Below are 15,363 nucleotides of genomic sequence, written 5' to 3'. Positions count from 1 at the left end.
GGGGGGAAGAAGAGACAACTGGTAAAGGGAAGACTGTTTTTTCAGGTTCCAAGTGCTACTTCAAAATGCATTAAGTATTAAAATGAACTGATAAAGGAGTGAATGTCCATAGTGAGTGAAGTACCCATGAATTTTTATTCCACGGTCACTTAATAGTCAGAACTGTGTATTCATCTCTGCTGGAAACTTCAGTTGTACTTGTGACCTTCACAGGCGCTGTGCTCTCCGGCAAGCTGCCTGAAATTCATCTAGTGAGTGTGCCTGCCTCCCTCCCCTCTCCCCCTTCCGCTATAGTAGGTAAGAGTGATTTTTGCTTTCATTTTCCTTCCTTAGAAGGAGGCACTTTGCATGTTGTCTGAGGTAGAATGGTCTCTTGCATTCTACACACGAAGATTAAAAGCCTTAGAAATTTTTGGCCTTAGCTTTTGCACCTGAAATAAAAGCTTTGGTCAAAGAATGTATCCCAAGAGTCTGAAACAGCATGATAGCTTCTGGGAGTTGTTTTTTATATCTAGAGCAGAAGCGCACACCAAGTCACAGAATTCTAGTAGCTGATTTTGAAAGGCGTTGCCAAACTGTGATATTTTTTTCTAAAATACTGCTACTGATTTTTAACTTGGCTGTATACGTTTTGGAATGGCTTCAGCAAAAAGAGAACATGAAGATACTCCGGGTGCTCTTAGTCTGTAGCGTTCTGGGTGACAAGAAAGGCATTGCCTGAAGGCTTCTGTTATGTACATGCAAAACAATAGCACAGTATGTTATTTCCAAATATATTGTTATTTGCAAACAGAAAACTAACCGCTGGCTTTTCTGTGCTGTGCAGCCTATTGAAATTCTGGCTGTGATTCCAGCAGAGATTTTTCCATAAATAGCTCCGTACTACTTTAGAACACAAACAAGCCCCTGAAAAGATCTAAAGTAAGGTCTTCTGAGGGGACTGTTCAGCCTCGGTTATTAGTGTGTACTTCGTGTAGATATGCGGTGGATGTGAGGGGGGGTTCCGTAGGTTGAGGTGAGGGGGGCTGTTGGCAGAAATTGAGAAGTAAATAGTTACTGATTCAAATTTGTTTCAAGGCCCGGCTTGAGCGTAGGAAAAAAGAATAAAAATGAACAAATGTAAGCAGAAGCAGGTATGTTTTTCTTTTAGTATTGAAGTTTGTTTTTTTTTAAAATAAAATTAATTAGGTAATGACTTTAGGCATTAGGTAATAGTTCAGGTAAGTCCAACTTGAAATAGAAATTATTCTGTCAATGAAAAGACATACAAATTAAAGCATCCTTTAAAAATTTTTACTGATTGGATGTTTGGTTATGTGAATTAATACACAGCTAATTTTGTAGTGCAGGTTTTCTGGCACTGTGTAGGTGAACATCCTCTTGAATAAGTAATACCTACATAAGAGTTGTCCCTGTATCTTCAGTTACAATCGGTATAAGCCATCTTGAGTAAGGTAATTTGTAGACTTGAGGAGAAGCTTGTAAACATTTTGTGAATTAGAAGAAGAGGTAACTACTTCAGTGTTTTGTCCAGGTCACAGGGCTGATTTTCTGCTAGTCCTGTTGTTCATAATTTTTTTTTTTTTTTAACAAATCTGAAATCAGCTTTTAAAGGGAATCAGCATGAAAATAACTTTGGTGTTTGTGAAACCCATGCTCTTAGTGGTAGAGTCTTCAGTGTCCTTCTCAGCCACAGGTTATCAAGCAAATGTGTTTCATCTGTCACAGCAGAGCGAGGACGGTATGACAGAGGGTAGGGCTGACAGGACCTTGGGAGCTTGTTAGTACATTCTCTAAATGCAAATCTTTCAGCTATACCTATTACCTCTGTTGGATGTTTATTAAGCAGCCTTCATCTGTGGTGATTCTGCAGTCTCAGAAGCATGTATTTGAGAGTTTAGCTACCCATAGTCTTGAATGACTTTTTTTTTGTAATGTCTAAAATCACTTGGTGAAGGAGCACTTAAAACTTCTGTGTGGGGACTGCACAGTGGTCTTCGATGGAAATTAGCCCTGATACCCTTACAAGGCAGTGACTTCATGCAATTCACTGGATATAACTGTGGGAAGAACAGCTTAACAGCTGACACCTTTTTTTTTTTTCTTTTTTAAGGCCTAGATGGTGTTTCTGAGCTTGTTGAGATTTTTTTTTTTGTTCCATATTTTTTTTTTTTTTGCATTCCTCCTAGACATATTGAGAACAGTTCCCTAAGAAAATGGAAGTATAAATAAAACTGCTAGGCAATACAGCAAAGCACTTCTGCTACCAAGGGATAATTAGCCCCATTTTAGAAAGTAGATTCATTACTAACATGTTTATCACAGTGAGAAGAAATAAAACTTGAATAAAACTTAGTTCAATTCTTTTAATGCATTTTGGGGAATCCTCATACTATGTATAACTTGGATTTCATAGCGTGTTTAATGAGAATTATGGAGCACTTCTGTAAACATTACGTACAAACCCTGAAGGAGCCTGGGGAGTATGTAGGTCTGCGACTTCTCTCTAAGAGTACAGTTTTTCCAGCGAGCAGTGCCTTGAGATGGAGTTCTGGTCTCCTGAATAGCTCTGCTATGGTTAATAGGAAGTCCTTTATCTGCAGGTCAGCAAGAACCTTTTCAGAGAGGTCAGAAATGGCCGCGCTGTTCTCCCCTGCGTAGAGGCTATTTAATTTCGTGGTTCCACCATAAAGTTTATTCTGGAAAATCAGTAAACCTGAATTTTTGTTCTTGGCAGTGTTAAAATTGAGATGCTACTTTCCTTGGAGATAAGATATGCAGAAACAGTTTTGCTGTAGCTTTATTAATGACATGTTGTAAAGTAAAGCTCTGCAGGCAGAAAATATGTTGGAACAAGTCTCATACCAGAGCACTAGGGCTAGATAAATGCTGTGTTAGAGCAGAAATAATAAAATCTCTTATCTGTAAGCCTTTTTGTCTCAATTCTCCTTGTATTGCTTAGTATGTTCCTCAGTTTTGTGAGAGATAGTGACAGAACATTCAGGCACCTAAAGGGCATCTTAATATGAAGCAACTGGGGGCATGAAGTTAGTTCCTGCTAGAGTTAATTTTGTTCCCCTATAATTAGATATGTATAATCTGTATGTAGTTGTACAAAGGACAAAAATGATGCGTAACTCTCCAACTAACCTTAACCCTAATTCTACACAATACAGATATAACTTAACCCTTCTGACATCTTTGTCCAGGAAGACCTCTCAAATCAGTGTAGGTTTTGCTGTCTGAACTGTGTTTCTGTAACGGAAATACAAGTAGTATGGACTGTGTCTCGTACTGCTTAGTACAATTACTTTGTTTAAAGGGATCATGTGTGGTTGCAAGGCACAATCCCTGTGACAGCAGATGTTTGAAACAGGAAAATTCCAAGAGGAGGAAGCTCTTTTTCTTTGTGGTGTCATTTAGTCAGGTTATCACCATGTCTGCAGTAATACTTAAAGTGCTTCCTTTATACTATAAACAGTAGAAGCAGAGAACACGAACATGGCCAGTTTCCCCCTTCAAGCAAACCCTAGACTATATATGCTACTGGGTTTACATATTAGCTAAGATTTCACTTGGGGATTTTAAAAAAAACGAGTTGTTTTTAGGTAGAGTTTTATTGCTACAGCACCAAAGAACATGTGTTTGTTTGCAGTTTTTTAGTGTATTTAAGCCACTCAGGAAGGCGTGGTTATATGACTGTTCTGGGCTGTTAGAAACTTTGTTTGTTGCCAGAATTCTGTGGCACTTGATGGAAGCCTGTGTTTGCATCTAAACAGGGACACTTGATTTTTCCAGGTTAAGTGTAACTGATGTGTGCTGTGACGAGAGCAGGACACAGGCATACCTAGGCCAGCTATCTAAAATATCAAATGGCTTTTTATTTAGTAGATGATGCTTTCAAAATGAATAAATTAATTATAGTGCATTTAGGTTTTTAAAGACAGGTGTTGCTTAGGCAGTTTATTCTCAACTTCATGTTTCTGTTCTTTTCGTTTGGATTTCACATCGAAACCGTCCTTTCTGACAGTGTTAGATTGCAACTTAACTTGGGGGTGCATAGCCTCTGAAGGTGATGTTATCCAAAAGCTGTAAACTACTGTTCACAATCTTTTTTTGGTAATCCTAAACTTGAGTGAAGAGGAGATTTCACTGCAATTGAAAGGGGTTCAATGCAAAACTTGATGTGAAACATTCTGAGTAGGAGGACAACTCTTCCCCTTTCCCCACCTGAAAATAGGTTTAAGCTTCATAGGTTGGAAGCTCAGTAGTGAATTTTGTTATGTTCAGAAAACTGAACCCCACAATAGCTTTCACATTGGATAACTGACTGGTATTTTAAAATGGCTGAATGCTGGATTTGCTGTCGATTACTTTTTTGTTTAAAAGCTGAACAGTTGTGCTGTTTGGAGGGAGAGAAACTTGCGGACAGACTTGAACTTTGGTTTTTTTTGTTCTATAGTATTGCAGTGGCTGCAAAGAACAGGCTCAAGGAGAAGCTGTGATCTTTAACTGCTTGTTCCTAGTTGTGAATAAATGTTGTAGTTCCACAACCTGTAAGATTATTCACCCGCCTTTCTAAGGTTATTTAGGACGGGTACCAGGAGTGGGTCTGGATTTCTGCCACTTCTGCCTCTTATGTTTATGATATTAATAAACTGGTGTCAAATGTCCTGGGAACGGGTGATGCAGGTTGAAAGACCTTTGTTTCAGCCAACAATAGACCTGAATTAGTGTGAATAGGAAAAGCAAATAGGCACTTCCTGTCGTATTTTAAGGGATATTCCAGTTTGGGGAAGCATGTCTATTAAGAGATTTAAACTAAATGCTCATCATTTTCTTTCTGTCTCTAGTAAAATGTTCATGCAGTGTATGTATGCATGTGTGTTAGTCTTTCTAAATACACTTGTAGTACTAATAAGGTAAAATTCCATTCATTTGAAAATTAAATTTCTTTTAGGGTATTCTTCAGGGGAAAAACTCTAAACCTATGTAATGAAGATCTAAAGAGGGGAAATTGTCTTGGTTGTTGCTTTCCTAACTAGGTTTGTTCCTCAAGTTAAAACTTAGAGCCCTCTTGCAAAGACTAGAAATTATTTGAGTAAGAAAGATCTGGGTAATGCTTCAGACCACCTTGAGGTTCCGCTGCCTTTCGTAGGGTATTGGAAAAGTCCAGAAAAATACTATTTGTGTTTTCAAGGCACAGGATGCCTTTAGAGACTGAAGGAATTCTTGTCAGGTATTAAATAATCCCTTATTATTGAGTTTGAGGTATTTTCAGGCTGATGTAGCTTGTGTTGAGTTGAAAAATGGTTGTCTTGGACTGGTAATGTCTCCGCTTTGCTGTTATGTGCATATTGAATTATTTGGATAGCGGTGGTCTTCCAGAGTTGTGGAGGACTGTAAGAAGCTTCACCACACCCCCCCCCCCCCCCCTTCAATTCCAGGATGGGAAGGATCACAGGATAGATCAGCTTAGGCATATGTCTAAAATACACCCTCAGAGGTCCTAGTAATATGTGAGGGCAGCTCCCACAGGACTCGGAAACTGCACTGATAGGGCTACAACTAATGTTTCGCTAGTTCCACAGCATGTTACGTTTTCTACACCAACTAATGCTGGAGCAAAGTTAACCTTATTAGTTAAATACGCAGAGCCGAAGTGTGGGCAGCCAAGTCAGCAGTAGTTTTTCTGTGGCGTTTCAATCTGGACTGATCTCTTGTAAATGTATTTAGCTTCCCGCTTCTCTGAATGCGATTAGACTGACGGCTCCTTCCTCCATGCTCTCAGCTAGATGAGGTCTAGCTTAGGGGTGGACAAGGTACTGGGAGCTTGGTTGGTTTGCAGCTTCTTGTGAACTAAGGATCCTGCCGTGGTCAATTTATTCTCATTCACCTGGTGGAAGAAGGGAATTTGCCTGTTGGTTTCCTATGCATATGTTCTGAAAGGAACTGCAGTAATGTCTTAAGGTTTAAAAATAGAATGTAATTAATCGGGGTGACGAGGGTTAATGATTTCTATCCAAACAGCTTTACATTTGTTTATATAGAGAGAGCATTCTTCTGCCTGCTGTTGTTATGAGTTTAATATTAGAGGATTTTTCACAGTAATTTTTGAAGCACTTTGTTAATAACTGAGGGTTTAAAAAAAATCAAACCCCAAACTTTAATTCACTTATCAGATGAAATGGTTTCAAGGCACCAGTTCAGGTTTGTTTTCAGCTAACATCTACTAGCCCTAGTAGGTTTTTTCCTCTGTAGGTTTGCAATGAAGTTTGCATAAAAGGAATTCTAGAATGCAGTGCCAGATTTGGTGAGCGGAAATAAAACCTCTACAGTGAGATACATACAGCCCAGTGGTTACAGTGGTTGTGGTACAGGTATTGCTTCACCAGTTCATGGTGGATCAGATTTTTAAATTAATTTAAGGTGTAAACATTCATTCCCAAAGCTCATACTAATTTTTAATGTGAATGCTTTAGCTCCTTTCACAAAGATGAAACTTTAAAGCGATTTTATGTCATTTTAAGTAGTAGGAAGCATGGACCAATCAGTTCACGTTGGTGTATGACACATTGTTTTCGGAGTGCTTTGACTTGCTACTGTTTGTCATCTCTGTTTTTCTCTATGCCACCACAGGTGTCTTGGAGACGTGTACTGGAGACTTTGAATTTCCTACTATAGATGGAGACAGGAAGCCAGTGGTCTGAGGTTTAAATCAATTTCCTTTCTGTTCTAGCAATGCTGAATTCTGACCTTGTTTAGGGAACTGTTTTAAGTGTCAGCTTGGAGAATGTGTACATATAGACAGAAATGCAGAAATTGCATTTTGGTTGTTAGCTCAATAGCCTTTTGCAAATACAATTGTTTTGTCTGGAGATGTGGTTGCTCCTGAGTGTGTTCCTTGCCCTGCCCCCTCATCAGATCTGCTCATCTGATGCCTTGAGTTCAGTCTTAATGAACTCTGTTAGCAAAACCAAGCTGCTTAATGTAACTGAAATGTGATCGGGATCATTGACAAAAGTTTGAGGTGGTGGGTAATGCCTGTCAGAGGTGGTGATTAGTGTTCCCTGTAGTGATTCCTGCTACTTCTGAAAGTTGCTGTTGTGTTATCAGGCTTGTTGTTGGCCTCTTGCCTTGGTCTGAAAAGGGACCATGGGGCAAACTAGTGATACATTTGATGGTGGAAACTTGACCTGAATGGAGGTATCGAAGCTTACTGATGTTGGCCCACAAACAGCAGTTGCCCAGTGAGGCACAGCAATTGTTTACCAAACACAAGAATTAAAATGTTCGGTATGCTACTCCCGAGGCAGCTTAGATTGTAAGACTGAACATAGAGTGTGCGTTCTATGAGTTGTGTTTCAGTGAGAAGCTGCTTTGATATCCTGGTTAACTTAAGATCACTTAAAGATTTCTGAATGCGTAGAGAGTTGCTCTCAGATAGGAGGCACTGTGTTTTGGTGGGTAGTGATTCTGTTCCCTGCTTTACTATTACCTTGGTAAAATATTGCATCTGCATATTCATTATTACTGCAACTTGTAAAGGGTTTTGAGAGTCACTTCTATTTCAGTTCAATTCTCTGCAGTTCTAATGCCATCTTCTCGCTATTGCTTTGCAGTCAGGAGCAGCTTCTGTTGCATAGGGCAGATGCATTTGGAGTTGTTTTCTTCTCTGAGCACTGAGCCTAGTAAAGCTGTTTAGGAGAATTACTAGCCTTACATAAAACCAAAGGCAACAAGATTAAGGCTGGTATCGCTGTATTATTTCAGTGGAAGGGAAGTTTGCTGCTCAGTAACTGTTGTGTTTTCGAAGAAGTCCCGAGGCTTAACAAAAATAGTTGTTTGCATAAATCCACAAAACCACAGAATAACATTGTTTTGAGCTTAGTATAGAAGTTGTGTTATCTCCAGACTATCGAAGAACATGTTCTAAATGCATCTGTAAGTTCTAAGCCATCCTAATATGCGTGTGGCCTATGAAATAGTTGTCTTACAGTCCTGATTCCTTCCCTTTGGATTGTATTGTTCCTGCTTCCATTAAAGTGACTGAATTCAAGCTCCTACTTCTGAAGGCTGATGATAAGAGTTCTTACTGTCACTGCTGGTGTGTCGATGTGACAGCATAAAGCGTGGTCACAGAAGGATGTGGTGTACTAAAGGATACTGTGTGAGCCTTGCTTTGCCTTTAAGAGTAGAGCCCTGCTTACCTGTCAGCCCCCAGCAAACTGAATCAGAGTTGCAAGGTAGGCATCGGTCATGTTAATGTAACTTAGGAAGCTGTAGGAAAAAAGCTTTATCAAGAGAGGCCAACCCTTTATTTTAGGGAACTGAATAGAAGGTTAAAAATAAGATGTGTAATGATGAGTAAATCACTCAGGCTTTCAAAACTGAACTCCTAGTTGAACTAGGACTTGCCTGTTCTGGAAAGTATTAGTTTTTTCCTCAAAGAACTGGCAAAGTTGGAGAGAGAAGGGGAGAAGAAAGAGTGAATAAAAGCAAACAAATAGGAATATAGCGAAGGTCAAGAAATGGGGGAAGTATGGGGGTTTAGGACTGCTTGACAAGGTTTATATTTGGTTATTTTACTTAAGGTGAATAATTTATGCAGTAAACTTCAGATGTGCAGTACTACATGTATTCACTCTTTGGAGACTGGTACCTTCTGTGTGTCTGTTACACATAGATACGTACGTAAACAGGACCAGGAGAGGCTCAACACTTAAATACATCTTCACCAAACAGGACCAGAATGCTTTCAGAATCAGTGGGGGAAGTGATGAGTTCGTGATGGTCGCATGTTTTCTGTTTCCAGCATCACAAGGCCTGGAGCACTTGGAATGAATGCGGATGCTAGGGAACACTCTGTCAATCTTTCTCCCTGTGTGTAGATTTCCCAGGTTTGCACAGGCCAACAAAACCGGCTTAATTACTGTCTGCTGCTTAAACTGCGCCTTCAGCTCCCGCATAGTTGTGTTCTAACAGTGGTGGGGCCAGCAGCAGTGTGAAGGTGGCTGGCCATCGTACAAATTCCCCTCCCCTCCCTGGTAAGGAGGGGAGCTTTGTGCTCTTTGTGTGCAGCAGTACTGCGGGACTGGTACTTCGGAGAGAACAAGGAACCAGCTGGCTCTTGCAGTGCTTCACGCACAGGAGTGAGAATTTTTGCCACAACGGTAACAGCTTTCTTTACCTCTCCGTTGCATGTATTTCATCCTGTCCCTATATTTCTGAGGAAATAATATATTTTTAATACGCTCCCCTAGTAGAGATCTATTTAAAGGACTTCTGGAATGACTCTTGAGAAGTAAATTGAACAGTAGGAATGCCTTATCCCAGCTGCCTTTGGTTTTGTTGCCTAGTCACTTCTGAGAGACGGAATGAATGCAGAGAATCACTCTTGAAAGTGAATGAAGAAAAGGGAAATGAAGTCAATAGTAAAAGCGGTCATGGTAACTTTAAAGTATACAATCCTTGTGTTCCCTTCCCCCTCTCTACATACATAAATTAGGCATGAGGCTGGAATGCAGAGGGTGTTTTCTTTTATACCATCAGTACTAAATAGGGCTTGCCATTTATTCTTTCCCTGGTGCATACAGTTCTGGTATCCTGTGTTGGAAGCTCTCTTCTTTACAAACACATGTGTAGCCACTCTTAATCTTGTTTAAACAGCCTTCCTGTTCACTTTGAGATTAACACTTTGCTATCTAGCTTCAGAGACTTAATACACAATATGTGAGGACTCTTGATAGGTGTGGTAAATCAAAATCATGGAAACAGTGGGGTGATGTTGGGATGACTCAGACATGGAGTGCATTGTGTGGCGTTTTAAAGTATTTGAAGCTTGGATGAGCTTTTGTGTTTTCTCTAGTGTTTTGGTTAGTTGTTTTTTTTCTCCAACAATGAAACAAAATCATTACTGCAATCAAGAAATTCCAATAAAAAGTCACAATTTTCTGTCACTGTTACTTGAGCTCGAATTTTTGGAAGCTGCATCTGTTCAGTAGCTTGAAACTGGAATGTTTTGCTTTACCCTGGATTAGAAAGCACCAGACAACTCACAAGCGTTTTCCAGACACTTAAGGTCTGCAAGTTCTCCTGGGTAGATGCTCTTGCTGAGTTTTGAGCATGTTGACTTTATCTTTAGAGATAATCTGGGAAGAATGGTTCAGGTATGCTCAGTAATCATGGGTTGAATTAAAATATTTCCCTATCTTCGTCCCTCAGGATGTTTATCCATTCCTGTGTTGCTTCCTCAATTTGAGGATTTTGGAGCTTCCTTGGATTTAAATAATAATCCTAAAAGTTAGTTGCTTAATGTTTCCCATTCCAGACAGTTTCTGAAGTATCCTTGGCATGATCAATTGATGTTTAGCTTGATCAAAATAGCTTCTTTATACTAAGGCTGACAAACTGAGGAAGCGGGCTCCACATTTGGTCGGTGAATTGTCTTTTTTCTCCTTAGGACAGAATTACCAACCTGTAAGTGATACGCTCTATGTTATGGATGAGAGTTGTTTGAGTTGCTGCTTTGGAAAATTCCAGAAATGATATTTTGAGCCACTGGGAAGGTGTATAAACAATGAAGAAGTACCAAAATGCTTTTTAAATACTACAATTCTTTGTTCAGTCCTTGGAAACATCAGGAGATTGCTCCACTTGTGTAAACATACTGATTTACTTGCTCTCTGCTTAGGCAGCAGATCAACGTGATTCCAAAAACTTGCACAGAAACCTTTTAGGTCTAGTGAAATAAAGACGCTCTTTGTTCAGTGCCATGATTGACTTGCTGCTGTAGAGTCGGTGACATGTTTTGCCTACCAAGCATGTTTTATAAGCAGAGTTTATATAAAGTTCATGGTACATTAAAATAGATAGCCTCTTCTGTACTAATAAAATACCTTTTATTCTATTATTGGAAACAAATTTAATACAGAATTGCTTTTCATGTTCACAGTGGGCCTTCTGGAACTAAGTCATTGGATTACAGTATTTTTTTGCTTGTTTGGATTGATAAAGCTGTTTTACTCTCATATTCCATAGACTTGTTGACAGTGGTAAAACTTCAGCACAACCCTTTCTCTAGTATTTCAGGAAACTTGCTGGTGATAGTGGATGTGTGGTGGTTCTTCAGCATTCACCGAAGAGTGTGGAAGGCCCCCTAAGTGTGAAAATGTTTTTTAATATCTGTTACTGAGTTTTTCTTACTTCAAACACTGCTTTCTTTTTAAGAGATCTGTCAGATTCCTTTATCTTTGAACAGTGTCATCTGCCTGTTTTCATTAGAATTGATCATCTTTCATACGTGCACTGGCCCAGCCCCTCAGTTTTTCAAACCATCAGTATCCTGTCTGATGCAACAGCCGAATTAATCAAAATAGCAAAAAAAAATTGGTGTAATAAATACTGACTAAAAATTCTGGAAGTCTGATTATTTTCAGAAGCCCACTTGGAAACGGGTTAGGTTTGTGCTGAGTGGTTGTTCTCTTGTGGGATGATTAATCAGCAGAAGTGTGTGTCTGCCACAGGTTGAGAATGGCTTGGGAGCTTCTGGTATATCTCCCTTTCACATGGTGAGCTGCGAACATGCTACTTTAAACATTATCTAAACTTTGAGATAAAGGTTTTCCTTGCCCCACCCCATTCCCTGTGAAAGCTGGACACCCTGTTTTGATCCCTTTGGTTCTTCAGGTTCTTGTCTCCATGTCTACCATGGGAAAACGTACTCTTGAATCTAGTGAAGGGAAGTGTCCAGACCTTGCCTCGTTTTGGTATTAGAGCACTGAAAGGGAAGATCTGTTATTGGAGCAATACAGAAAAAACTTAGAGCAGGTTGTGAAAATAAAGACCATGTGTGAAGAAAAAGCAACCTCGGCAGCAGCTGCAAGGAACTGTAGGTGCAGTGTCTGGGAGAACTGTCAGGAGGTTTTGAGGACTCCTGGGAAAGCAGACTCTGCCCGTGGGCGTGCTGATAGGTCAGGACCAGAGGCTTCTCTGTACGGTTTGGTGGGATTTTTAGGGTCACTGGCTTGGTTTGGCTGTAGTGTTGAGGTAGGGGTACAACTGTGCAGTTGTTCTGTGTTTGAGTCATAGCATTTTACTCAACGGGCTGCAAAATACTTTCCCCGCTGTGATGTACATGTACAGCAACAGCAAATGGACTTCATGTTGTGTAGGTGATTTTATTATTTATTTCCCCCCCCTCTCCTTGCTTTCAGATGACTGAAAACCATTATCTGGAAGTATGTATTAGTCTCAGAAGTGTTTCTACAGTGTTACAAGTGTCTATGAAGGGATATTTAAGTGAAACTAAAGGACAACTGTATCCCTCTGTGCAAAGAAGTACTTTTAAGTAACCCCTAAGCTATCCCAAGTTATGCAAGAGGGAGAAACTTAGTACAGGTGTTGCAGGTACACCACAGGAATGTAGATACACATTTCTGTTAATGTTTTTTGCTTTTGTCAGAATGGTGTTGTCGTCTTGTATGTTTGATGTTGCCCTGCAGTGCTTTAAGCATTTCAGTATTTAAGTATTTCAGCACCTGAAATGCTGCACTTCATCTTTGGTGTCAAAGATAGCTCAGGATGCTTGAGGAGAGGCACAAATCTGATCTCCAGGGCATGGGTAACTTTGTGGAAGTCTGTTAACAGATAATGCTGTCTAACTGTATCCTCTGAGGGGTATGGTTATCAGATAAGGTTTGGGTGGTTATTTATCTGATACTGGTACTTGAAGAAGAGAGATGAATTCAGCAGTGAACAATAGAATGCATCATATTTCCAAACGCCGTTGGTGTTGGTGACAATACATCTGCTTCTCCCTCAGATATTCCTCCCTAATGCTCTTGGCGTATAGAAGGGATCATTTACAAGCTTCTGGGCAGTGAGGGCCACCCTCTGTGTTTGCAAGACTCCCACCTAGAGACTGTAGCAAAAATAGCATGCACAAAAGGGAGGAGGCAGAGAGAAGGCAGCGCGTTCTATAGATGCTCTTTTGCCGGTTGCGGTGCTGAAGGACTAAAATAACCCTACATGTAACTATCACCGGAATTATAGTTACCATTTGAAACGGAAAGGATAACACTGATTTATTTTTTTGGCAACGAGGGTGTTAATACAGATGCGAATACACAAGCGAATCAGTGCACTGCGGAAGATGAAATGCTTCCCCTGTCAATTCTCAAACACTATTAAATCCGCCCAGTTCAACACCAGTGCCTTGATGTCTGTCTCTTTCTTTGACCAAGGTATGGGAATACAATATTCTTCATGGTGAGTTATTTGATTTATAAATGTATGATTTGGTTGCTTTGCTCTCCAGTACCGATTTTTGTTTAAAATATGCATCTCAGCCCTGGTTTGGGACTAGTTAAGCAGAAATAATTTTTCTGCCTACTTTTTTAGTATGTTTGATTTGTCCTTGGAAAGGTCCAAGATTATAACGTAGAAGGCACGTTGGATTCTCTAGATGTATCTTGAGTTTAAAAACTAATTAATTTTCTTTTGTGATTGCTGCTAAGGAATGTATTTTGTTTCCAATTTAAACTGATCCAAGTACTTGAAAATATCTTCTGTGTAGTGTCGATCAGGCACTGGAGATTGAGTACCTTGTCACCACTGACTGAGCCTGCTGGACTTTCAGGAGGTGTGGGGATGGCAGTACTGAAAGTTTGTTCATGCAGTTGAGTCTGTAGACAAAGCAGGACTTGTATATCAGCTTGGAGATGACCCGGGTGAAGCTTGGATGATTCTGAAAATTAAAATAAATGCAAAAAGTCAGAATGTCTAGAACAGTTACTGAAAAGTGGTTAGCTTTCTGCTGTATATGAGATTTGTATAATTATTAAAATAATTATACAATATATATTACTTATGTATATAATAAATATACAATATGTATTACATCAGCTGACCTAAGAAAATGGAGGGTTTTTTCCCTTAAATTAGTCCTTTCTGGCTGCTGTTGTTGCCTGTTCTAATGATAAGGCTTCAAGCTTAAGGCTTTTGACCTTGTAAAACTTTTCAGTGACTTTGACCAAATAAGTACCATGATGAATTTATCCATCTATTCTTAGATGGATTTATAAGGTGTTTAAGGCAGATTTTTCTTTGCTATTTGCTATTCTGTTTCCACCTATATGTATATGTTTAGATCTGCCGATAACTTGCTGCATCGTCTTCTCTAAGACTGGTATAGCTTAGTGTTAAATCTCTCACTTTTTAAAAACAGTAATTATTCTGGTTACTTCTCTTTGAGAGATGAGTTACCTTGTTTTTCTTCAATTAATTGCTAACTTCCTTAAGGTCTTAGCCTACCAGAGGATTACAACAACGTGGTTTGCGTTGTACAGAATAGTCAAAATTAGACTGCTTGGTTTGCACTTCACTCTTCCTACATGCTGGATTTGATTAATTGTATGTTATCTTTATGCCCTGTTCACCTGGGAGAGGTAGATAGTGAATGCTGTATCTTCATCTGAACAGCAGGCAGTCTTACAGACTTAATCTTGTTCACAAATATGTGTATGAATGGCTGAAGTAATGGTTACCTTCCAGGGGAAACACCCCCCCCTCAACTACGTGCACTCAAATCAAGGTTTTCCTATGTGTGATCTGGGTCCTTGGTTATCTACATACAAGCTTACATCATATTTATGTCCTTAACATGGAGGTTTTGAGAAATTTCAGCCTGTGTGTGTTTCAGCAGTGCCAGGTAATCATGGCAAGGGAAGGTCGATGGAGAGAGGATAATCCTGCGTTTACCCTTTGTTATATGGCAGCTTGTGCTGTATGTATAGAAAACTCAACCGAGCTGTACAGACCTGTTCGTGCCAAGAATCTGACTCTGCATCTTTTGCCTCTTGAGGATTTTGTGGCTCAGTTTGGCCTGCTTGCTGAGGCTGTCGTTGCTCTGTGCAGTTTTCAGGCAGATAGGCTGCGTGCTGTAGCTGCTGTGTAATGCAGTTATTAAAGAAGGGCTTGCTCATGTCCTCAGAGGCCACCGCCCATGTGTTTGGGACAACCCGGGAATGATGTAAGCTTTGTTTCGGTATGAAAATGAATCAGAGGAAAATCCTGCATGTTTTGCTGCTTCAAAATGAAATAACCCTATTGCTCGCTGTGATAAGATAGCTTCTGTGATATGCTGCACAATAGTGCCAGTTTGAATTCAGACTGAGTAGCTCTTGTTTAGCAGTAGCTTTCAGTCCATAGAGCACGCACCAGACATTTTTTAACACTAAAGCAGAGAATGAAGAAACCATCCAACAGAAAACGTGGATACATCATTTATCTACATTAGACTGACATGAAAACAAAACAGCCTGAAGATTTGCATATGTAAAAATCTCAGGTACTTTCTTCTGC

General features: G+C 39.8%; 1 protein-coding gene across 4 annotated transcripts in view; it reads left to right on the top strand.

The window, feature by feature from the left end:
- Positions 1 to 15,363, top strand: part of PPP2R2A (protein phosphatase 2 regulatory subunit Balpha) — a 48,359-nt gene that overhangs the window by 22,521 nt on the left and 10,475 nt on the right. The window contains exon 1 of one of the 4 annotated variants that reach the window (XM_026863062.1): positions 12,966 to 13,244. The exons of 2 other annotated variants lie outside the window; for them this stretch is intronic. In XM_026863062.1, the coding sequence (XP_026718863.1) occupies positions 13,118 to 13,244 (127 nt within the window). In that variant the 5' untranslated portion in view covers positions 12,966 to 13,117. One more of the 4 variants, XM_026863066.1, reaches the window with a different exon arrangement.

This window comes from Athene cunicularia (genome assembly GCF_003259725.1).
Source record: "Athene cunicularia isolate RWA chromosome 22 unlocalized genomic scaffold, athCun1 chr22_part1, whole genome shotgun sequence".
Lineage (NCBI taxonomy): Eukaryota > Metazoa > Chordata > Aves > Strigiformes > Strigidae > Athene > Athene cunicularia.
Note: the sequence above shows the minus strand (reverse complement) of the source record. Positions and strands in the feature narration are given on the sequence as shown.